The sequence below is a fragment of the Lactuca sativa genome, chromosome 1 (assembly GCF_002870075.4).
Source record: "Lactuca sativa cultivar Salinas chromosome 1, Lsat_Salinas_v11, whole genome shotgun sequence".
In the NCBI taxonomy this organism is placed as follows: Eukaryota; Viridiplantae; Streptophyta; class Magnoliopsida; order Asterales; family Asteraceae; genus Lactuca; species Lactuca sativa.
Window position 1 is genome coordinate 11,008,210 of NC_056623.2, and position 24,906 is coordinate 11,033,115.

The window sequence follows — 24,906 nt, forward strand, 5'->3', positions numbered from 1 at the left end:
AAGAATGTGCCGTCTCGGGTCTTGAAATTTCAAAACCGCGAATACCACGTAGCTTAGAAGTTCACGGCCAAACTTTTATGTTTGGGCTGTAAACTACCCCAAAAACCGTAAACTCATGCTTAAGCATGAGTTTACTCCTCAAAACACATCACTTCTCATTTTCACCCTAAAAGAGTAAACTCCAAACACTCTCAACTATCATCCCGGTTTTCGCCCGATTTCTCGAAAACGTAAGTACTTCTTGGCTTGATTTGTTGTTATATCACAACATCTAGTGATTATACATCCTTTAATCCATCAAATTTCATGTTTTGATTAGATTTCCAAAACACCAAGAACACACACTATTGTTCTTGGACTTTTAGTTCATTTCAAGCTTCCACAAAGTAAGTACTTCTATCCTAGAGTCATTTAAAGCTTGCTATACATCTTAATATCAAGGAAATGTCCCAAGAACACCAAGTATAGTGCCAAAGGGTGCTTTAGGGTATCTAAGTGCTTCACAATGCCTTAGGGACTTGTCTAGATCCTTCATTGATGAGTTTGTCACACAAAAAGCACAAGAATCACTCATTTATATGTGTTTACGGTTTGGGGATCTCCCAAAACCGTAAACACCCCAAAAGGTGTATAGATGTCCCATATGTATTCCTTATGCCTAGAATCTAACCTAGACTATTACCATGATGAGCTAAGGACTTGAAAACACCCCAAATACCATAAACCTTATGAGTTTACTGTAGTAAACTCAAAGAAAATGGTAAAGGGACCGTAAACTCCATTTAGGAGTGAAATGGTGCCCTAGTTCCTTCCATGGTCACATACATCAAGTAGAAAAGCTTCTAGGGACTCTAAAAGCTTCAAACAACACATGGTCACAAAGGGGGTGAGCTTACGATCGTAAACCCAAGGGTTTATGACCGTAAACCCTTTTGGTTATGACCACAAAACCGTAAACTCCCTAATGGAGTGTTCCTTGAACCCCAAATACACTAGCCTTTCCCTACAACACTTAGATGCAATCCTTGAGACTTGTAACACTTGTATAAGGTGTTTAGCATGTCCTAGGGTATCTTGACTTTGATCATTAGTTGTTTAAACACTAATTGGATACATATATGTGATATTATATGTTAACTAGGATCATATAGTGTGTTCAAGACTTCACTTGACACCTAGCAATCCTACATCTTCAGTTCATCCATACCACTCACTACCGATGAGTTCATACCCCTTAATCAATGGTTTAAATGTTTTTAAATGCTTTATGGGGGGATACAAGTTAAATACTTATAGTTATTACATCAATCACATGTGATTAATAACTACAAAACCAGTGATTTTCTTACTGTTCAAATTGTTTATCAAACTGTTTTGCTTCAAACTGTTTTACAAATTCTTATACTTATCAAATACATTTACTTAAGATCTGTTATAATTATTATTAAATTCATGATTATGTATGTATAGTTATATAAGCAATGTTTAAAAGGCTTAGGAAGTTCAGCTCGCTTTATTTCCTTTTCCCTGATAGGATGTGGTCTGGTAAGGTATCGGGTATCCGTCCGAAGGTCGTTTAAATATTAGTTATATATCATGTGTACATATATAGTCATAAAGGTTCTTCCAGTCCATTCAATACCTTGGGTAGCAAGGCTATACTTCCATGTTCATACGTACCAGTTACATCACTAGTAAGTTACCATAGGGGTAGCACAGGAGAATACTAATACTATTACTAGAACAATGAAACATACAATGAGTCGGTTCATTCATGAGTCAGTACATTACTATACATGCTAGATAGAGAGAGAGAACATACATTACAACTAGCACACGCAGAACATTTCAGTACATAAAGGCTAGACAGAGAAAGAGTACACTTTTCAGCTAGCACATCCATTTCATGTACATTCATGCAGTTATGTGAACCATTAGATGGGTCATGGCACTTCCTGCCATGACCGTTTTTGTATCCCGAATCTCCTTAATTGGGTACGTATGAGTTTGCGTATAGATCTATACTGGATTGACTATCCTACACCTTGTTGCTCGCTACAGTGGGACTTGCAAGTCTACGGGTGCTAAATATCATTTCTTACGGCGTCTTACATCGTCGTTTTACTAGAGTCGGTAGCAGGATACAGGTCGATCACATGTTACTTTGAACACCTTTTGTTTTAAGGTAGTTAGTACAACGGTAGTCACTTATTACAAATACTACAGTACTATAATATTTTCCCATTACATTCACTTCGTGAATATTCACACGATGCACGGTAATGTAAAAACTATATTTTTGGTTAATGATAGTCAGAATTGGGAAAACACACGCTCTAACAAGAGACACATGCACAGACACTAGATGCCTTGGTAGAAGGCTACAGTTAGTAGGAAACATAGGGTTTTCTAGGAGAGTTCAACCATTTTACAAAACATTGTACAAAACATCTTACGGAACATCTTACAAATGCTTTCATACAAACACATACATTAATATACTTATGATCTCACTAGCTTTAAGCTGATACTCGCTTTCAAAATAACTTGTATTCTCAGGTCACCAATAGACAGGTACAGGTGCCAGGCTTTTGAGAAGATGGAGTTCGTTCAAGGCTCGTCTTTTATTTTGATATGTATATTTTTGGTGTCTATAACTTTGACAGAACACACATGTATGAAATTATATTATTAATGCAATGGATGATCACTACTAAAAAAACAGCCCTTAATGACGTGCAAACAATGACAAGCAGTGATTTACGATACGCAAAAGCGTGCATCCAAAAAATAATGTCATCTATTATAAAATTTGAAGGATGGAGGACACTCATTTGTGTGTGCCCTGAAATTAGTGTTAGAAAAGAGAAAAAAAGAAATACGGAGGACGCCTGTTATAAAATGTGTGACGTGTAAGTGTGTCGCTTTATATTTTTTTAATGAAACACGCTTTTTGAGCGGGAAATGAAATCCCCAAAAATTAAAACCCCGCCATGTGAAAAATTAAACCCCCCTTCCGATCAGCAAGAAAGAAGCTAGGTTCTTCGTCTTCCTTTCTCTCTAACCTAAAACCCATCCTTTTCCCTGTAGCCTTTCTCGACGTTACATCCATTGGCGCCATCGCCACCACCGTTAATCCCCTATACACCGTTAAGGAACTCTCCCACCAAATCAGCGATTCAAATCAACTGATTATCAGATTTGATTCAGAAATCGCGTAACCATGCCGCTCTGTCTCCCTCCGTTTCTCAATCCGATGTCGCCGCGATACTTTATTCTTCCGGTACAACCGGATTGAGCAAAGGAGTGGTGTTGACTCACCGGAGCATAATTGCGACGTTGTTAATGGTGACATCCCATCAGGAATTCTACAAGGAAGGAAGAAGTGTGTTTCTATGCGTGCACGTGTTGACACCCTAAGTCGGTCAAAAACCCTTCCCACCGGTAAAAAACCCTTCCGGTGGACACCCTAAGTCGTCGCCTTAAGCAGCGTCTCCATCGCCCACCAGGTTTGTCATCGTCTTCATCTTCTTTATATTCTGCCATATGAAGTGATAGAGAATTCAGTCCTATGTCATTGTCAGGAGGTGATTTGTCTCAAAGGGAGCCTAAGATCAATATCCATGGTAAGAATTTAGGGGGTGTTTGGTATAGAGAAATGAGAGGAGAGAAATGGAATCGGTTCCAATTCTCTTGTTTGGTTAACGTCCAAAAATAGAGAAACGAGAAAATTTTGGATTCCTTTTCCATCCTTTTAATTCTCTATATAATTAAGAGAAATGGTGAGAAAATGGAGATTGGGAATTGAAGAAAAGAAGCGGAGAAATGAAAAAAAGAAACAGAGAACTAGAACGAATAAGGGGTACGCTTTCTCACCTCTCAAATGTTTACCCTCCTTAACCGATACTTCTCTCTTGCGATTTTCAGTTGCCTCCTCATCTAATTGAATTCAACATGCTTCTTTGATTTAGGTATGTTTCTCTATCTCTATGTCGATTTCTGAAACCTTATCTCGATCTACATTACCTGTGTCAATTTCTAGAACCCTAACTCGATTAAACATTACTTTTTCTTCATTTCTTTCAAATCGATGTGTGGGTGTTGAATGATTGTTCTTAATATGTTTTGGAGTAGAGTTTTTCTTCAAGGAGTAGGGTAGCATCTCTAAAATAAATGGTGTATGATGCTATGTTCTTTCTGTAGTTGTTAATTATATGTGCAGTGCTTAATGGGTGTACACTGCTTCCATTGAATTCACCAGCCATCAATTTTGTGGTGCTAACTGTCAGATGATTATTCTATTCTCATTCCCAAATTAATTTTTTATTGGATTATGCCCAGTTTGATTAGCAGAAGACATGATGAAAATAAGATTTACAAGCAAGAACATAAAGATACTATTTTGTTGGATATATGTTGTTGCACCAGTGGATGGGTATTCTTTGGTGATGTTTAGCCAATTTCATTGTTTTGAAAATTATGAACTTTATTAAATGTTGTTGCACCAAACATCATATCTTTTTATATTTAACAAAAAGCTTCAAAATTTGATGTTGTGAATACATTCATGAGCTTCTTGATGTCTTTTTGAAGTCAACATTCTAATGAACAATTGAGATAAACATTTTTATATTTCCAGCAGTTGCATCGTCTTAGTACAGGCTAAGAGCAACGGTAGGTCCCACATTATTTTATCTCCTCATTTAGCCCTATCATGGTATTAAGTTTTTAGATTTTGAATGTTTTCCAATTATTACATGGATGAATTTGGCTCACAGTGTCTTTCTGTGTTTAGAGTTCTTAGTTTACCAAGTTCTGCTGTTTTCATTAAAGTGAGTATTTATGAAAATTCTTTGTCTCTAAATGGTAAGTATTTAATTTTTATTGACAGTGGAATAGCTTTTTTTTTTGTATATCCATCACCGCATAATTTACCTTCTGATTTAAAAAAAAAATGATATTAAGAAGCCATGCATTTCTAGCCTTTCTGGTGAATTCCCTAAAGATTGCAAGTTTTACCCTGCAGACACAAAAAGATGACTTACACAAGGTATGTCCCCCAAATCCCAATGAACAATTTAGGATCTGTTTCTTTTTTCAAACCATTTGAATGAGCCTAAGTTACTATTTTACCCTTACTGCTCTTAAGATTGTCTTCCAGAATGTATCATCTTGATCCTAGTGTACTCTATGTGTTTGCAGCTAATGATCCAACATCACACATCAAGCAGTCAATGGGCAACCAGCATCAACATCAACATGGGCATGGGCCTAGTGTGGTGGTTGGAACTTTCAAAAAAGTATAAATCATTATAGTAATTAATAAACAATGTCTTAGGCTTAGCTACTGAACTAATTTTTGTATGGTAGACTGTTTCTGCTGTTCTTGGCTCCTTTGGAATAGCAATGCTGGAAGTGGTGGTAAAGCAGTAGATTTGCAAGTAAGTGGCCACCCACCTATGTAATTTTTAATTCTCTACCTCTAGTCATTCACCATTAGTAAGTTTGTAATATAATATTAAAAGTGTTTTTATGTTTTTAACATTACTAAATAATATTATTTTGTGCAACAGCAACACATCTCCGAAAGGCTTTCACTGATACCTGGTCTTAATGAAATAAGAAGCTCCAACGGACAACAACCACAACAAAATGAAGATGGTTCCGAAAGGGGTGGTTCTACCTTCACACTTCCAAGTGATGTTTCCATGGAATCTCTGCAGCTCCCTGTAAGTAGAAAGAATACATACTTTTGATTTTATGCTTTTGTGAGTTGATTGTAATCAGCAAGTGTAGCCACATCCTGTATTACTTTGGTGTTTGTGCTTGATGCAGAGAAATCAAAGGCGGAGACGTGGTGGTCGGTAGCCTTAAGAAGAGGTTTGAGCGTAAACCAGCACCAGTTGCCATTTTACATTCCATCCAGTTGTTTGTGTGATTATTTAAAGAAGGATCCGGAGGACCAAATAATCAAGATATACATGCATCAGTTGACTTGCAATGTTGTAGTGAAATAATCAAGATATACATGCATGTCTGCAACTTTGAATCATAAATCATCATTTTTTTCTCTTTAATTCTTTCTGTTTTCATGTTTTGGTTGTAAATTTCTAAACTTCAAGTTCAATAGTATTTTTAGTGATCTTAAGCTTGCAACATATATATCTAAGAAGAAATATATAGGAGCCCCTTTCTATCGAAATGGTTAGTAATAATTAAATAATAATACCCAAGTTATTTTTTTATTAATGTATTAGATGATTTAATAATTCTCCAAGTTATTGATATCATACAGGTGTTCCTTCACTTTTGGCTTTTCCACATGGTTGTAAATCCTCAGATTGCATTGTGAGGTAAGTTTACTTTATGTGGATAATAATAATAAGTTAATAACCATATTATTGTTATTAAAAAAAAAAGTAAATAATTAATCTTCTGAGTAATTGCTTAGATTATACTTTTGCAATTTGCTAGGTACACCAGAGAGTTGTTTGATGATGCTATTACTGATTGGTTTGCAACAACCATACTAAGCTTACCTCGTATTTTTTACTAATCTAGGGACGCTTTGGTAATTTCCATAAACTCTCTCCTCAACAACGGTTTATATTAGTGATTAATTTAAATTATATATAGTAATAAATCCAGATTTGGTGTGGAAGAAGCTCCTACCATTGTTATTCTAAGAGACCCCGACGTCAAACATGTAGTCTACCATGGTTCAATCAACAATTCAAGACTTATTGATGTCATGGAACAAAATAAACATCAATGTGCATAAATGGGCCAATCTTATAGTTGGCTTTGAACAGGTACAAAAATAGTTGTGTTATTTGAAATTGAACATGATATTTTTCCAAAATTAACGTTCTCTTTAAATCTTGATGTTATATAAAGTTAAGATAACATTTTTCCTTTCAGCATGCAAGTTTTATTTGCAAGGAAAGCAATGTGATTATGAGACAGATACATTCTTGAAAACTGGCATAACTACCTTGATTTCATTGAAGGATGTGATGACTTGAACTGCCAACTCTCACTGATAAAGATAAGGAGGTGAAGTTTCTCTTTTGTGATTCCATTAGATGTTTCTTATCATATACTCATTTAAGTTGTAAGTTTTATGGAAAATTGTAGGTTATTAGCACATGGGGAGTGCGTAACAAGATTTTTGCAAAGATAGAAAATTTTGATGTCGGATGCCCACATTTTTCAAGTTGTATGTAATCAAATTGTCTCTTATTTCACACTGGGGATATTACTTTAATGTCACATTGAAATTTCATCGAATAGTATAGCGATAAATAGAAGAAATAGCAATGTAATTTCATCTATTATTTGTATGACATTAAATTTTATGCAATGGATTTTATTTTTTTGTATATGGTATTTTATTTTTTATTATGAGACATTAAATACAAATTTAATTTGAAAATTAGTAAATCTATAAATAATATTTTTTTTTAAACATTTAAAATTATGATACGCAAAAATGTGTGTCATCTTCATTTATGACATGGCCTTTCTTGACAGGGGCTTTCTTGATACGCAATGCGTGTCATTAACACGCGCGTCGTAAGGTTACGACACGCGAATGTTTGTCGTCTTCCTTTATGGCAGGGACTTCCTTGATACGCATTGCGTGTCGTAAACGAGTGTCGTAATTGCGCGTCGTAAATGAGCGTTGTAAATGCGCGTCGTCTCTCTTTATGACAGGGCCTTCCTTGACGTGCATTTGCGCGTCGTCTGAGCCTTTTACGACGAGCAATGAGTGTCGTAAATTGCTGTTTTTCTAGTAGTGGATGTTGTTGCTTGTTTACTACTATTCATTGTTGTGATACTGTACATGACGTCCTCCGCCCCAAAACGTTTCCGCCGTTCATGGTTTTGGGGTGTGACACATAAATAAACTGAGTGGGTCGGGTTGGGAAACCTGGTGAGTACATAGGGTTTTCAACCCACAATAATATAATTATTATGTTTAAACAATCAAATAATCAACCCAATTACCCATCCCCATTATATTCTTTAGTCTTAAGGATCTACCCTAAGAATCAGCTATTCCTCGTTTATTTATTCCTAAGGATCATCCTAAGGAATCGGCACGAAGTCCATCGTTACCAAGGCTTATAGATTATAACTGGTGAACACATAGTCCAAAACATCTGGTAAACACTTAGTTCAAAAATAACTAGTGAACACACTTAGTACAAAATACCTAGTGAACACGCTCAGATCAAAAATACCTAGTGAACACACTCAGTTCAAAATACCTAGTGAACACACTCAGTTCAAAAATACCTAATGAGCACCTAGTTCAAAAACACCTACAAGTTACGAGCCTGCTAGCGTTCCACTGGACTGTCTAGTATCGTCCATGGTCGTCATCTATACTCCACTAGATGACTGGATCACTGTCAACATTGATGTCTTTCATCGTGTTATCACACAACTATTTCATCTACCCATGTTTTACCCAACACATTTTGTAGATATAAAATACATATACAGTTTAAATCATTTAAAACATGTATAAAAATCTTTCACCCAGCATAGACAGCAAGTATTCAGACAATATGCACACATAGCACGTAATTTATATTAAAATATGTCATATCTATGTGTAAGATGAAAGAGACTATGCACTCACCTGATTAGGTGGTGACTTGGCGCTTGGGCAGCACGTCGTTACTCTTAACACAATTTTCCTTCGGCAAAACCTAGTATCAATATCACTAGGGGTTGGTCTAACGTTAACCGCGACTAATTAATAGTCTAACTATTATTATTATTATTATTATATAAGCATTAAACAACACTCTGTATAACTCATAATAATAGCCCAAATAATTATTTTAAGGTCCTAATAATGTTACTATATTAAAACATAAGTTATACTAAAGATAGGTTAGGTACAGCTCACTTACAATGGGTTCCCTTGGAAACCGGGCTCTGCTGGAGCAGCGTTCCTGAGCCGAAAGGATCTTCTTCTTGGATCCGTAGGGCGCCCCGGGGCTTCCGCCTCGTGCTAGGGAGGTTCCCTAGGCTTTTCGGGGGGGGGGGGGGGGGGGGGGCTATAGAGAAATTCTAGAGAGAGGGGGAAGTTATGGGAGATGTGAGGAATGAATGGAGGCCTCACCACTTATTTATAGGGGATGGAGGAGGTTTCACGTCGTGAATTTTTAATATTCACGTCGAGAGCCAGGCTGGCTACAGCCAGGCGCATCCTGGAGCTGACACGTGGCATCGTACACAGGGTGGAAATTAGCCGATTTTCAAAAATTCATAACTTTCGCATACGAACTCCGTTTTCAACGTTCTTTATATCCATGCGTAGGTAAAAACAAGAAATAAAATTTTCACTTAGACTCCGTTGGCTAATTCTCGACCGATCTTAAATTTAACAGTAGGAGGAGATTACACTGCTAAATGACGGCGAAGAATTCGTAACTCCTTCATATGGAATCCGTTTTCGTCTATCTTTTTACCGTTGAGTTCCTATTAATGAGATCTTTAACTCTCATTAAGGTTGCGTAAGCCAAAAACCACTCGAACTAAAATTCGAGTTTCGGGCCGTGCACTGCTATGCCAAATCTTAGAAAAATCATAATTTCCTCATGCGAAGTCAGATTTGGGCGTTCTTTTTTTGTATGTTCTCGGTTTAATGTATTCTACAACTTTTGTTTAGATCACTAAGGCTAAAAAGTCTTCTATCTTAAATTCACTATTTACGTCTCCCGGTACCGTGCCGGTTTTGCCGAAAAACTTTGACGAGCCATAACTTCTTCGTTATAACTCGAATTTCAGCGTTCTTTATATGTACGGAACCCTTGAGACATATTCTACAACTTGGTTAAGATTATTTATTCTAAATAATCATTTTTCGAAAAGTCATTTTGGACCCGTGCTATCTCTAAATTGACTAGCCCGGATCTATGGGCGTTACAATGGATATTCAAGGTATTCAGGAGAAAACTAATAAATTGGGTTTTTATGATCTATAAATCCACACAAGAATCAAAAGAAATCTCCAAGATAATCAAAGTATCAAACCCATTTGAAGAAGTCGATGGTTGTTATAGGTTTAACTGTTAGGGTTTATAAACCCACTTGACTGGTTGCCGATGTGCTCGTCATTTCATTCACAGAGGTGGGTGGTGGTGGTCGCCGTTCCATTCCTGGTGCTTCCTTCATACTTGCTCGATTCGAAAATGAATTTTCGATGAACACACACAATGGATATTGATGTGAAGATAATGAACTTGTTGGTGTGAAGATGACGATGACTCAACGTGTTTGTTCCAAGAACTATGAGATAGAGGGGGGAAGAGATCAAGATCAAAGTTCCGGTAAGCTTGATAATCATAACGACGACTCGTTGTCTAGGCTATCTTCGCATCAAACATGCACACACACATAATCAAATCATAGATTTTGGGTGTAAGTAACTAAAATCATAATCAAATAGCACCATCATGGATTGTCTTTTAAGAAATTTTGCACATGCCTATAGAGTAATTAACATCATTATCAGACTTTTGTTCCTGAAAATTTGTAACTGGTGGGTACATCTTAAGAACATACTTTGCACCTTGTGAGTTTGAGAAATTTATTAATCTAGTGGGTTCATCCCAAGGACATGATTTTGAACTCTTTGGGTTAATCCAAGTTGCAGGAAAAAGATGAGATACTTGTGCATAATCTAAGTGTCAAAATTGTGAAAGGGATACAATCCAAATGCAAGAATCGGTTGTTTGAGAAGGGAGAAATAAGATCTTTGTTGGTGGAATCGATTATTTGAAAGAAAGAAATCAAATCCTTTTGTTGATAGTGATGTTGATGGAGCTTTAAAGGAATATGGGTGCAGTCATGACTCGCCGGTGGGTTTGCCTCAAACTAAAGCTTCATACCTGAAAATGGAGATCCCATGGAACATCCTCCTATTTTCATTGTGTTGTGTGTATGTGTGTGTTTTGAGTTGTAGGTATGGATAATATAAGTATGTATATATGTTTTTTAATCTTCAGTGAATATGAAGATGACGAAGACGATAAGAGATGATGTATGTGTGTGTGAGAGAGAAATCTATATAGGTGAGGTTTTATTTTTATTTTTTAATTATAAAAATCCTAAAACAAAATATAAAAATACAAAAAACAAGTTAAAAGAGTATAATAGTCTTTTTATGTTAGACAAAGACCATAACCACAAAAGAAATTCGATTTTGGACCCGTGGTGCAAGCTGAAAAGATTTTGGACTTCATCCACAGTTTTCTGCTAACCACAGGTACCAAAAATGCAGTTTAGTCTTATTATTATCACTTATTATTATTATTATTATTATTATTATTAACTGTTTTCCCGGTTGTTATTATTATTATTATTATTATTATTATTATTATTATTATTATTATTATTATTATTACTTGTTTTTAGGGGTGAGCATAGGTGTTGGGTCGGTTTTAACCTAAAACCGAACTCAACCCAATAAAATCGGTTTTCAAAAAAATAAAAACCGAACCATGAACCCAAACCGTCAGTTCGGTTTGTCGGTTTTCAGTTTCTTCATGGGTCGGTTCCGGGTTTAAACCCGAACCCAATGATAATCCCAATTAAACTGATTTGAGGCTTGATAGAGGTTAACGATTCCTTATATTAAGGGTGAAACATGCGCAACTTTCATACACCCATCGATGTGGGATAGATCAAATTGCAAATTAAAATAGAAAACTTAGGGAAAACTTTGGCAAGCAGCAAGATTCGAACCCTTGACATCATGTTCAAGGGGAAGGCGCTCAACCGCTGGGCCAAGAGCGTGTTTGTATATCTAATTCGCGCCTCAGATTATGATTACATATAAAAAGACATGGCACTCAACCATTGAGTCGGTTTCTCGGGTTGGGTGGGTCGGTTTCTAAGCAAAAACCGAAACCGAACCCGATTTTTCGGTTTTTAAAAATTTGAAACCCTAACCGTCGGTTTTGCTTCGGTTTCGGTTTTTTTGTTTTCGGTTTCGTCGGTTTTGATCGGTTTCCCGGTTTCTTGGTTTGGGTTTGCTCACCCCTACTTGTTTTGATTGTAATTACTGTTACGCGCGATTATATATTATTATTATTATTATACATTTTTTCATATTTATTATTATTGCTTATTATAATTCTTTTTCTGTTATTATTGTTACTTATTATTTTTATATTATTATTTTTTTCATTATTATTATTATTATTATTATTATTATTATTGAATTATTTTCTTACTAATACTAATAAAAAATATTAAATTATTTGCTAAAAAAGTGTTTTCATGAAAATTAGCATTGATTACCGAATGAATACCACAAACTCAAAAATTAAACAAAAGTTTCTTATTATGTTAATTAGTCATCAGTGATCACCGACAGATTCCCGAAGCCCACAATGTCGGTCTCTATTCGGTCACCAAAATTATGGTTTTTAAGATTGTCACCATTTTATTGGAATTTTTTAATCATTACTTATAGAAAAATTCCGTTTGGGATTTCGATATATGAACTATCCCTTTTTTCTAGTAGATAGTTTATGTATATATAGCTTAATTACACATGTAGCCTACGGATTTTTTTTGCTAAGGGGTCGTTTGATATGGTATTTAACTGGGTCCAAAGAGGGACTGAGTCTTAAAATCTCAATTGGCATGTTTGATATGGATTATAGATATAAGGACTCGGTCCAGAATGTGGACTCGGTCCAAAAAAAACAAAGGATTCGGTCCTTGCTTTCAACTTGACGGACCAGAGAAAAAATCTAAAAACACGTCTTGCACCCTACATCCCGTTACCGTCTTGCGTGATTTTGTTTCATCCTCTCCCTGGTTATCCTGCCATCGAATAAGCAAGAAAACGGCCATCGATCAAAAGCAATCCGACCAGCCTTCATCAACGATCAAAAACAGTTCGAGCAGCCTTCATCAACAGCCTTAATAGACGAAGCAAGAAGTCGCCGACAAGAAGACCTCTAAACCGTGATCAACAGCAACAACATCAGCAGGTTTTTTTTTTCGATTTTTGTCTTGATTTCATTTAGAGAATAAGAATGCGATGTTACCTGTAAATCTTATCATAATTCATAAATCAATGGCATCACCATGCATAGTTAAGCATTTGCTCACAGTATATATGATCGCCATATGATCGCCAACTACCTTTAATAAAGAATGAATAAATATATTCGTTAAATGCTCTTAAGAATCTCACATGCCCTTCATATGTTTTACTTAATATATATTTTACTTAAAATGAATATATAAAGAATGAATATATATTTGCTCACAGTGTGGATAACTCTTTACTACCCACAACACCAAAATTATTTTGGTATTCTTCTGTTTCATTCAAAACTGTTGTACACATTATTCATTCTTTGTTCCTGGTACCTTTTTGCTGTTGTTAGACAAGTTGCCATGGAAGTATGAATGTTTTTTGTGTCAATACCCCATAAGCAGGGGCAAAATTGTCCAGAACTGTTCATATATTTTTGTGAATGTCAACTGGTCATGAATTCTTGAAGATGTGTTATTGTCATCATTTTTAGATTATTTGATTGATGAATCATGTTTCTTTTTCTTGTTGTTTATCTTTTTCACTAGTCATCAACATTTTAATAAACAATATTGTAATACAAAAGTTTTACCGTATTTGGGATGAAAAAACAATTTTAAGCTAAAAATGCCAACCATAAACTTCGATTTTACTCTTATATTTATATAATTTATTTTAATTATATTCAAGACACTAGAGTGTGGTATTTTTGTTACTATAGATTAACAATTTATTATATGTGATGAATTGTTTGTTTATTTTTTTTTTATATAATTTTCTATCTTTTCATCTTAATCACATTTTTTATTTTATCTCATAATAACTTTGTATATTTATAAATATGAAATATTTGTGACTATTTGTATACATGTGTATATGTATATATATTTGCGTATATGTGTGCAAATTTGTGTGTTTATAGGTGTATATATTTGTGTTTATGTGTGCAAATATGTGTATATATTTGTGTGACATGTTTATCATTCATTTATTCTTTAGACATGGCAGAAAAGAGAAGTAGAGCTAGTTGGTCTTCGGATTTTGTGAACAAAACTTTTCTTGATGCATGTATACAAGAACTAACAAGTAATGGTCGGGAGGGTAGTGGTCTTAAAGGTACCTCATGGAATACAATAGCTGAAAAACTAAAAAAAGAACATGACTTTGTTGTTGACAAAAAACAAATGAAATATCGTTATGACTATTTGAAAAGCAAGTATGCAGTTTGGTTGAAATTAAAAAACAAAACTGGGAATCTCTATAATCCTATAACAAACACGTTTCAAATGACGGATGAAGAGTGGAAAGCGGAGGCGAAGGTATTCTTTTAATTTAAAGCACATTTAATTTTTTTTAAAAAAAGTTTAATAATAAAATCATTTTGTTTTTCAAATAGTTGAACAAGATGGTTGAGAAATTAAGAAATGCACCCCTCCTTTACCCTGAGCTATGCACCCAGTTGTTTGACGGTGCGACCTCGACTGGTGCTGCTAGTTGGGGACCATCTTCGACACTCCCTCATCCTGCAGAAGCCTTTACTACACAAGATTATGATGATATCGAGATGGTAGATACAGCACCTCAAATGGATATCCCAGCCTCAACTTCAACAGTACCCCCACCTACAAGTGCATCACATGCAAGTGCAGATTCGTCTGTTCGGTCCAAAAACAAAAGAGGAAAACGAAATGCACCCACAGACACACTAGATGATGACATAAGAGAGGTTGGCAAGGAAATTATGAAGGCGGCTCAGGCATTTGCGCAAACTCATAATCTTGACAAGGAGATGGATGAATGTATTGAAAAATTGAAAGTCTTGGAGTGGGGAAGTTCTGATCCGAAATACATCACTGCTCTTATGTTGTTCGCTGAAAATGCTGGTAACAGGAAAATTTGGTTACGCCTCGAGTCTTCGACTTGTGAGTTGTGGGTGAAAAGTGCGGGAAAGAATTTTGGATTACTTGGTTGACGTTAGTATGACTTTAGGATGTTTTTGTCTTTATGCTTTATGGATTTATATTATGGTACATGTTATGGATTTTTATGTGTACGATTGTTACGTGTTATGTTTAGGATTTTTAAGCTTAGGTTGTTTATGTGTTATGTTTAGGATTGTTATTTGGTATTGACTTTTATGTTATGGATTTTTATGTGATGTATTTTTATGTTACGGAGTTATATGTCATTAATTTTAATTTTATTGATTAATTTTATGGTTTATGTTATAAAATTTATGTGATTTGTATTTAACATGTAACATGTTACATATGGATAAAGAAGGTGAGTTTTTAGGTTTCCTTATACTCTCATGCTATTGGTTGATGTTGGTTCGAAAAAGAAAAAAAAGAATTGGAAGAATAAAAGCTAACGAATCGGAAGAATCCGGACATGCATACACACAAGATTTGATACACGGATGTCCTATACAATGTTTTGATATGATGCGTCTTTCACAAGATGCATTTGTATTATTATGCAATCATTTTACTCAAAGAAATTGGTTGCAACATAGTAGGACAATAAGCGTTGAAGAGAAGATGGCTATATTTTTACATGTTATAGGACATAATGAACGTTTTCGAGCTGTTAAAGAAAGGTTTCACCATTCCATACAAACGATTCATCAATGTTTTCATGAAGTGCTAAAAGCAATGATGTGTTTTGCAAGAGAAATTATTGTACCAACATCTTCTAATACAACAAGAAATACCTCGGAACGACATAGACGGCTAAAAAACATATTTCCTAGAGCATTAGGTGCACTAGATGGAACACTTGTACATGCAGTTGTGCCCGTTGATGAACAAACTCGCTATAGAGGAAGAGGAAAAGGTGAATGTTATCAAAATGTAATAGGAATTTGTGATTTTGATATGATATTCACCTTTGTATGGGCTGGATGGGAGGGCATAGCACACGATTCTAAAGTTTTGAAAGAAGTTGCATTTAATCCGACTTCTGGATTTCCATTCCCTCCACCAGGTTTGTCAATTTTCTATAAGTTTTATTATCTATATTATTTATATGATTAATTTGTCACCCATCTACAGATAAATATTACCTTTGTGATGCCGCATACACCAACACCCGTGGATTTATGGCTCCTTACCGCAATACTAGGTATTGGTTAGCCGATTTTCGAAGAAACAGAGCGTTAACCAAGGAAGAAAGGTTCAATCATGCTCATGCACAACTTAGAAATATCATTGAACGTGCTTATGGTGTATTGAAAGCGAGATTTCCAATTTTAAAACGTATGACTCCTTATCCTTTTCCCGTGCAAAGAGACATAGTCATTGCCTGTGTCGCGGTCCATAATTTTATAAAGAAATACGATATTCAAGATGACCTATTTACGAACTTTGAACAAAACACTATGGTTACTCCTAATGTGGGAGGTGGAGGAAGTGAGGGTCAAAACATACAAAGCATAGAATGGGGTTCAGAAGCCGTTGAGTATATGACTACTTTGCGTGACCAGATTGCTAATCAGTTACTTTCAAATGGTTTACGTTAAATGATATATTTTTTTATTATGTATGACAATGTGTACTTGGCTTTTGTATTACACTTTGTATTTGGATTTTAAATTATGTATGTTTAATTTGGATTTTATGTGATAATTTTTATTTTTATAATTTTTTTATCCAACACAAAAGGACAACATAAGGATAATATGATCATTTTTATTATTCAGCACAATCAGTCAGATAAATAATCAAACAGCATAAATTCAGTCAGATGTGACTCAGTCAGCATTTCTAACCCAGTCAGCTTCTAACTCAGTCAACTCTAACCCAATCAGCAACTATCAAACGACCCCTAAATCGTGTTAGTTGCACATTTGGTAAAACAATTAAATTTATTGTATAAATTATATAAGGAGGAAAATGAAAAAGAGGAGTAATAAATATATATTGAACCATTGTTGTAAGATAACTACTTCCCCCTTAATATTTTGATAGTATAATACATATTTAAATATCCTGTCTCAAAAGTAATTATATTACGTAAACTACAAAAATTAAAAAGTTAAAACGTTGTGAGCTAAACAAACGTTTAACCTTTTGTATATGATATATAATATTATATATGGGATCCTCCACCTAGAGCTACCGTCTTAACCTCAAGCTTCAATAGAGAGGCATATGTAATTCATCTTAAACTTTGACTTGACCCCTCACAAACTTTCATGAATTCAAATGCGACAAGTGTAGATGTGGATAAACAGAACCCCATTTCCAACCCTACTCCCCTTTGCCATTTTATTTTTGGACATACTATTCAAACAACATTGGTGGTCAAAGCATTCCATCTGCTTTTTAATATTCTACCTTTTTTAATTTAAAACTGGAGAAAATAATCAGTTTTAGATTTCATAATTTTAATTGCTTTATTCATAAATCAATCGATTTAAGTTATATTTATTTTTTTAATGAATCAAAAAGGTAAAATATATCATCTAATAAAAATATATATAGAATATTTGAAAAAATCATACAGACCAAAATTCATAAAAAGCATATCTAGTCATTTAGACACCAGCAATTTGCCAATTTGTCAATAATCAAATAAGTAAAACTTTGATTAAAATTTGTTTTTTTTTTAGTTTCTTTTTCAAAATTATTAAACATGTTTGATAATTACAACTTTTCGTATGTTTGAGGTTGATAAGATAGATCAGTATAGGTTGATAATTAAAGCTTTCAAACTAAAGTTTGAAGTACGTAATAATAGTATATAACTTAATTAGTTCTATATGTAGTCCATAAAATGTACACAATTTGTATTAGTATGAATTTCTTCATGATGTCTAAGTTTTTCCCATTTGGTTATGATAAAGTTAATTTGTCATTTTGGATTGTAGAAATCGGTACGGGCTTAGAAAAATTAGGGCTAGAAACAATCTTATGGTAATAAAGTGTGTGTACGTTGTCATCTATATGTCTCTTTTAACTTTTTCAGTTTTTTGTAACTTTAGTAAATATGTCTTTCAGTAAGAAATGGTAAACTATAGAGTCATAAAAATGCTAATCATTTTTTAAATACTCGATCTACTCTTAGATCAAACGTTGAATTTTTTTATATATTAAAAAAAATTGCATTTGGATGGACTTAATTTGATAACATTATTTGATTAATGAGGATATATATGTCTAGACCTTGTGAATCAAGAACGAAGTTACTAACTTCGAGTAATTATTAAAACCAATGTGTAAATTAACCAAGTGAAAGATCTTTGATCAACAGTTAAAGATCTTTTAGAGAGGAAGGAGAGAGGAAATGTACCGAAGGGTTATGGGATGAGTCTAGGGTTATGAAAGTGGCGTCCAGTAAAACACAGAATTGAGATTAAATGATCCGATAAGTACAAGAGATAATATGTGCAGTTGGGTTGGCCATGTCAAAACCCCACAAACAATCACATTCTTGCTCACCCATTTGGAAAGTCTCTTGTCTTCCAGCCATTACAAGAAATCTCTCTCTCTCTCTCTCTCTCTCTCTCTCTCTCTCTCTCTCTCTCTCTCTCTCTCTCTCTCTCTCTCTCTCTCTCTCTCTCTCTCTCACACACACACACACACACACATACATTCTACTAATTAACTTTTGTTGTGACGCTTTATTAAATATCCCCACTATTATCAGAGCTTACGGAAAGCAGTTTGAGAGAAATGGGGAGAGGAAAGATAGAGATCAAGAGGATAGAGAACACTAGCAACAGACAAGTCACCTACTCAAAGCGAAAGAATGGAATCATCAAGAAAGCTAAAGAAATCACTGTTCTTTGTGATGCTAATGTCTCTCTTGTTATCTGTGGCTCTTCTGGAAAGATGTATGAATACTGTAGCCCCAAAACCAAGTATGTATACCTCGCGAATTTTACTGGTTTTCTTTTCCTTTTTGTGTTTAGGGTTTTCTTTCTTTTTATTATGGTTCTTTGGTTTCCATGAGCTTTCCTTTTGTGGGTTGATGTTAATTTATTTTTTCTTGATTTTATTTTGTGTTACAATTTAAATTGGAAGCTTGATTGACATGCTGGATCGATATCAAAGGCTTTCTGGAAATAAGTTGTGGGATGCAAAACATGAGGTATGTCGGTGTCTCTCTCTGCTCTTTTGTCTCATGTTTTTCCTCGAAAGATCTGGTTATTTGGGGGTTATCGCAGTGGGTTTGTCATGAGTTCTTTCTATGCTAAAAAGATGTCAAGTAACTCGAAATATGAATTATACGACCAGATCTACATATAGGATAGGATCCAGCACTTTCTCTCACTAAAACTATATGAGATGTTACATCCACATAACCAGATCTGGTACTAACTAGTTTTTCTCTCTCTACCCTTTACTTGCAAAAACCTAGTAATCGAGTGCTTTATGCTTCGATTGAAATATATGGGAAGGAAACACATTATCCACTTCACTTTAGGGTTTAACACATGTCTTTGTTTAACATCCCTGATTAATTAATTAATTAATTTAATGATGATCAACGTTTTTTCTTGATTATGTCGGGACTCCCTGCCACCTTCCTCCAGAATCTGCAGAATGAAATTGATAGAATCAAGAAAGAGAACGAAAGCATGCAAATTGAGCTCAGGTACTTCATTATTTTCTTTCTCTCTCGCTCTCTAAGTCTTGTTTAGTTGGTAACATAAGTTAGTATATATATTTTGTTTCATTCAGGCACTTAAAAGGGGAAGATATAACATCGTTGAACTATGAAGAGCTAATTGCGTATGAAGATGCACTTGAAAATGGACTCACCAACATTCGTGAGAAAAAGGCAAGCCTGCTAAGACCCTTTATTTAAATGCCAGTAGTACAACTATACATACATATATCAGGGTTTTAATATATATGTATGTGTATATACATTTTGATGACATCTTTTTACTATATTGAACAGGATGAAATCCCTAAAATCATGAGGAAGCATGTAAGTTTTGGCCCCTCCAGTTTGTTCGTTAATATTTACCATGGATCGAGCTTGTGTTGCTTCAATTAATATCTTAAAACTAGTTAACTGTGAGCAAGCATGCATGCTAAACTTATGCATTTGTTTTTGAAATAGGAACAAGTACTGGAGGAAGAGAATAAGCATCTAATGTATCTTGTGGTAAGTCCATAACATTCTTATTTTATACATCAATACAATAAACATGACGGTTTTCAATTCCATTCTGGTTATGGGTAGACTGATATCTTTTCTTACATGTGTGTATACAGCAACAAAGTGAAATGGCAACCATGGGAGATTACCAAGGTCAAGAGCCTTTTTCCTTTCGTGTCCAGCCAATGCAGCCTAACTTGCATGAAAGGATGTAATTGCAATGTTTTTATATATGCAAGCCTTCAACTTCATGAAGCTTGTAAACCCAGTGCTATATGGTTGGTAATATTTCAAGTATGCTGATTTAGTAGGGTATCTTGTTAATAAGGGTTTTCTCTTGGGATTGCCTTGGTGCATGTAACTGTGTTTCAAACTTATGGTGTAGGCCTATTGAAATTGGGTCAATATTTCAGCTGGTCATTTGCACCGATAGTGTTCGATTGTGTGTATGATTTATATCTCATATAATATTAGAACATCATCCATACAAGTTATTTATAAACTTGTATTTAGAAATATTTATAAAAGTGTTCGCTCGTATCATGCAATAAAGGCTCTATCATCAATGGATTGGTAAAGATTTGTTATGAAAATATGATGATAGAAAACAAAGCAAAACAAGATCACCAAACACATGGTTTAAGAGCCGACATCTAGCTTATCTTTGGCTTAACACATGCTACTATATCCTCATCAATCCTCCGTCTGTGGGGGTAGTGTTACCAACACATAGGCTGTAGGGAAATTTAGGGTTTGTGGTGGATATCTGGATACTAACTTAAATCGTGATATCATTTTCCGAACCAATATTTCTATCATATGTCTGGGTTATAAGAAATTCAGCCTAGAATAATCCAAGTGGACACTTACGATTCTAGACACAGAAATCGTAAACCAATATGCTAGAGGATTCTGTGAAAGTATGATGAAAAACGAGAGTTTAAGTTTGTCACCCTCTTCTGAAGAGGAAGAATTGTTTTTATATTAAACGAGATTAGGGTTTCATTAGGGTTGAGCCGTTATTAGTTGCTTTGGAAGCAAATCATGATAATCCGGATTTAATGAGGATTTAGGATTACCAAAACTAAACCCTCAAGAAATTGAACTTTTCACTATGTTCCTAAAGCATAGATTTATCAACATTAGAAGCAGAAGATACAAATGCAGAATTCTGAACAGATAATAATTTGTCAACAAGATTTAAACGAAACATTCTATTATTTAAATATCTAAAGCCAACAAACATTTCACCCTTAGACAAAACAAACTTATCTGACTCAATAATTTGTTTAAAACCATCATAATTCAAACAACTAGAGCTAACAAGATTCTTGCGAATCTTGGGAACAAACAAAACATCAAATAATATAATTGTCTTTCCAGAAGTAAATTCAAGACACACGACACCTGAACCACAAATAGGAATAAAAGAATCGTCTCCCATTTTCAGCACCGACCCATCTTCAAGCGGAGTTAATGTTTCAAACATCCGTTTATCCTTGCATACATGGTTCGTTGCCCCGGAGTTGATCCACCAAGCAACATCATCATCCTGCACATAGAATGATTCAAGGATAAATGAAACATAATAAACATAATTATGCTTCTAATTATCAAAGTTAGTCAAAAACTAACCTCCTTTAACTTGGGCCGAAGACCCGTTCACTTTCCCATTGGCTCCACTGTTTCCAGTACCATTGTTGCCCAAATTCACACGACAATCACGCTTGCAATACCTAACTTAATTGCACCTCCAACAAACCAGATCCTTTCTCTTTTTGTTGGAGTTGCTTGGGACATGTTCTTGCTTACGTTTTTCATGTCCTTTGTGGTTCTGGTTCCTTGGTTTGTTTTCAACCATATGAACCGAGGGTTGTCCAAGTTCAACTTTTCCTTTGGGTTTTTTAGATTTGTCACTTTCCTTCGCACGAATAGATTCTTCAATACGAATGTGACTAGCAAGTTGAACCAATGTCAGTTCCTCCTTTTGATGTTTCAAGTTGTGTTTGAAGTCTTTCCAGTATGGAGGCAGTTTGTCAATGATAGTGGACACAACAATGGATTCATCCATATTCATACGGTATAGTTTAAACTGACCGTATATGCCAAGGAGTTCATTGTATTGTTCAGTGACAGACCTTGAATCTTCCATCTTATAATTATTAAAGTCACTGACCAGAAACTTCTTGCTAGAAGCATCCTCAGTAATGTATTTCAGTTCAAGGGTGTCCCATAACTCCTTGGCACACAAGGCTTCACTATGGATATCAAATAAAGCATTAGACATACCGTTCAGAATGTGTCCCACTTCTGTCTCTTTCTTGTCTCTTCAGCCGTCTCAGCAACACCTTCTGCAGGCTCTGCTGGTCTTGGTGTATTCAACATGTAAGCTGCTTTTAGAGTGGTCAGCATGAAGTGCATCTTTTTCTTCCAACGCCTGAAGTCAACGCCTTCAAACTTCTCCAGCTTGGCAAACTTAGTGGTCATCTCGCGGATTGAGTAACCCATATCCGGAAACAAAATATCAGTTCAATTGTAGGGAAATTTATGGTTTGTGGTGGAGATCTGGATACCAACTTGGATCGTGATATCACTTTCCGAACTTGTATTTCTACCCTATGTCTGGGTTACAAGAAATTCAGCCTAGGATAATCCAAGTGGACACTTACGATTCTATGCACAGAAATCGTAAGCCAATATACAAGAGGATTATGTGAAAGTATGATGAAAAACGAGAGCTTAAGTTTGTCACCCTCTTTTGAAGAGAAAGAGTTGTTTTTATATTAAACGAGATTAGGGTTTCATTAGGGCCGGGCGGTCATTAGTTGCTTTGGAAACAAGTCATGATAATCCGGATTTAATGAGGATTTAGGGTTACCAAAAATAATGAGATTGTCAAGCCACCATTAGGGTCTGCCCCTTGGACCCTGCCAAAGGGGCGCTGCCCCTTTGGGAACCCCAAACCCTCAACTAGTCGTCGAACCGGCTTCTAATTCGATCTTATACATGCATGCACTCCGCACAACCCCGTACATATATTAGAGTACAAATTATGAAGCCCCTTAGCTCACATGTTAGTTCCAGTTACTTAAAATGACATGGTGACACTAAAATCACCAACATAGGCTAGTTTAAAATGTCTCATCGAAAAGAAGGAGATTATCTGAAAAAAGAATGGAGTCATCGGAAAGAAGTTAGGATTAAGCCAAGGTTTGGCGAGTTAGAAAACATCGATAAAAAGGACCCGGTAGTAGAAGAGGAAAAAACTCTACTGGGAACCGATGTAGCAGCGACAATCAAGCAAGAATTATTATATCTCAAAGTGGTCCTCAACATCCTCATGTATATGTTATATATGAAACAACAGTACAACCATAATTTCATTATGACGAACGGTACAACCATAAAATAATGGACATGTTGGATATGAAACACAATTTATGGATCAATTGATTCATTCAGAAACTTATAAGTACGTTGGTCGGTGATGATGATCTTGCTAAATATGAAAATGTAGTTCCTACAAATGACAAAGGCATTGGTAAATATGAGGATGCATGTGTTGTTAAAGATGATGATATTAATTAGCGATAAGTACTTATGTTGGTGGATGATACTAATCTGATTCCTTATACGAATCCAATAGATATTTATATAGGCCATTCTAACCATGAAAAAAATGATAGAGAAATTGAATGGTTGGATGATGATTACACATACACAAGAGATACACTTTTTTGGTCTGCCTCATATACCAACAAGTCTAGACCCATTATATGCACCTACTCCATCAAACAACCAAAAACCGTTAAATTAGATAAAAAGAACTACAAACCTTTAAAGTGAAAAAAGCTTTTCAGCTAGCATGGGGATTGAAAAGTGTTTAGGAGGCCTTTCATTACAAATCTGATATATTAAACAAAAAAGTTCTCAAGCTTCTTGTTACCAAGAAAATTACACTTAACTGGCGGGATGTCAAGCCACCAAACAAATTGCACAATTTTGCTTGCAAATAAATATAATATAATGGTAAAAATGATCGATCTATAGAAAAACGTTTGTATTCAATTACTAATGTAATTCAATTGAACAAGTGGAATACAACTAAACACCTAAAATTAAACTAAAGGAGGGGGTGTTTGTTTGAAATTAAGCAAATGGACAGATGCTCAAATATTTAGAGAATTGGTCGACTACGGCAATTCAGCACAATGAATATTTGTTTGTCTATCACTAGGATTCAATATGTAAGCTTATCATTCAACCCAAATTGGTTATAGCAATCATAAATCATGATATACCAAAATCCCTCAAAGTTAGTATGGAGGTTGTGGAATCCCACAACATATCTTCTTAATCAAAACCAATGATTTAATTGAAGTAATTGAACTCAATAATACTGATTAGCCTTAAGAATTAAGGAATTCCCAATTCCAAGAGGATGTCAATGCTTACACATTCATAAAGGAGTCATGATCTACAACCTAAGGATGATTTCTACCATCATAAAGCCTTTGTTCTAAACAAATTTAATGATTCATTACTAAATCAAAGAAAGAGACCAACAATTGTTCATCAAATACCAAGCTCATGTTTAAAATATTAAATAAGCATAAGAATTATGAACTAAGAATCATAAACATGAGATAAATGATAACTAAATATGAATCCTTCAAAACTTACAAATATCCAAGGGTTTTAGCCCAAGTTAACCAAAA

At 34.9% G+C, this 24,906-nt stretch overlaps 3 protein-coding genes across 3 annotated transcripts; all 3 read left to right on the forward strand.

The window, feature by feature from the left end:
* The first annotated feature begins 14,076 nt into the window (after window positions 1–14,076).
* LOC111911010 (uncharacterized) lies at window positions 14,077–15,047 on the forward strand. The gene is made up of 2 exons (XM_023906779.3): window positions 14,077–14,394; window positions 14,472–15,047. Exons 1-2 carry the CDS (start codon window positions 14,077–14,079, stop codon window positions 15,045–15,047), a joined length of 894 nt encoding a protein of 297 aa, XP_023762547.1.
* A 298-nt stretch (window positions 15,048–15,345) lies between these two features.
* LOC128126970 (uncharacterized) lies at window positions 15,346–16,595 on the forward strand. Its single transcript, XM_052765149.1, has 2 exons — window positions 15,346–16,060; window positions 16,129–16,595. Exons 1-2 carry the CDS (start codon window positions 15,346–15,348, stop codon window positions 16,593–16,595), a joined length of 1,182 nt encoding a protein of 393 aa, XP_052621109.1.
* A 2,032-nt stretch (window positions 16,596–18,627) lies between these two features.
* On the forward strand, window positions 18,628–20,637 carry LOC111911022 (floral homeotic protein PMADS 2). Its single transcript, XM_023906800.3, has 7 exons — window positions 18,628–18,938; window positions 19,102–19,168; window positions 19,614–19,675; window positions 19,762–19,861; window positions 19,985–20,014; window positions 20,150–20,194; window positions 20,305–20,637. Exons 1-7 carry the CDS (start codon window positions 18,751–18,753, stop codon window positions 20,401–20,403), a joined length of 591 nt encoding a protein of 196 aa, XP_023762568.1. The 5' UTR covers window positions 18,628–18,750; the 3' UTR covers window positions 20,404–20,637.
* The last annotated feature ends 4,269 nt before the right edge of the window (window positions 20,638–24,906 follow it).

What these genes read in the sequence shown, in the direction of transcription:
- LOC128126970 (XM_052765149.1), top strand. Translation starts at nt 15,346, where the DNA reads ATGGATAAAGAAGGTGAGTTTTTAGGTTTCCTTATACTCTCATGCTAT. An exon ending in ATTTCCATTCCCTCCACCAG is followed by an intron (nt 16,061 to 16,128) that starts GTTTGTCAATTT and finishes ACCCATCTACAG; the next exon opens with ATAAATATTACCTTTGTGAT.
- LOC111911022 (XM_023906800.3), top strand. Translation starts at nt 18,751, where the DNA reads ATGGGGAGAGGAAAGATAGAGATCAAGAGGATAGAGAACACTAGCAAC. An exon ending in CCAACATTCGTGAGAAAAAG is followed by an intron (nt 19,862 to 19,984) that starts GCAAGCCTGCTA and finishes TATATTGAACAG; the next exon opens with GATGAAATCCCTAAAATCAT. An exon ending in AGCATCTAATGTATCTTGTG is followed by an intron (nt 20,195 to 20,304) that starts GTAAGTCCATAA and finishes GTGTGTATACAG; the next exon opens with CAACAAAGTGAAATGGCAAC.
- LOC111911010 (XM_023906779.3), top strand. Translation starts at nt 14,077, where the DNA reads ATGGCAGAAAAGAGAAGTAGAGCTAGTTGGTCTTCGGATTTTGTGAAC. An exon ending in AGTGGAAAGCGGAGGCGAAG is followed by an intron (nt 14,395 to 14,471) that starts GTATTCTTTTAA and finishes TTTTTCAAATAG; the next exon opens with TTGAACAAGATGGTTGAGAA.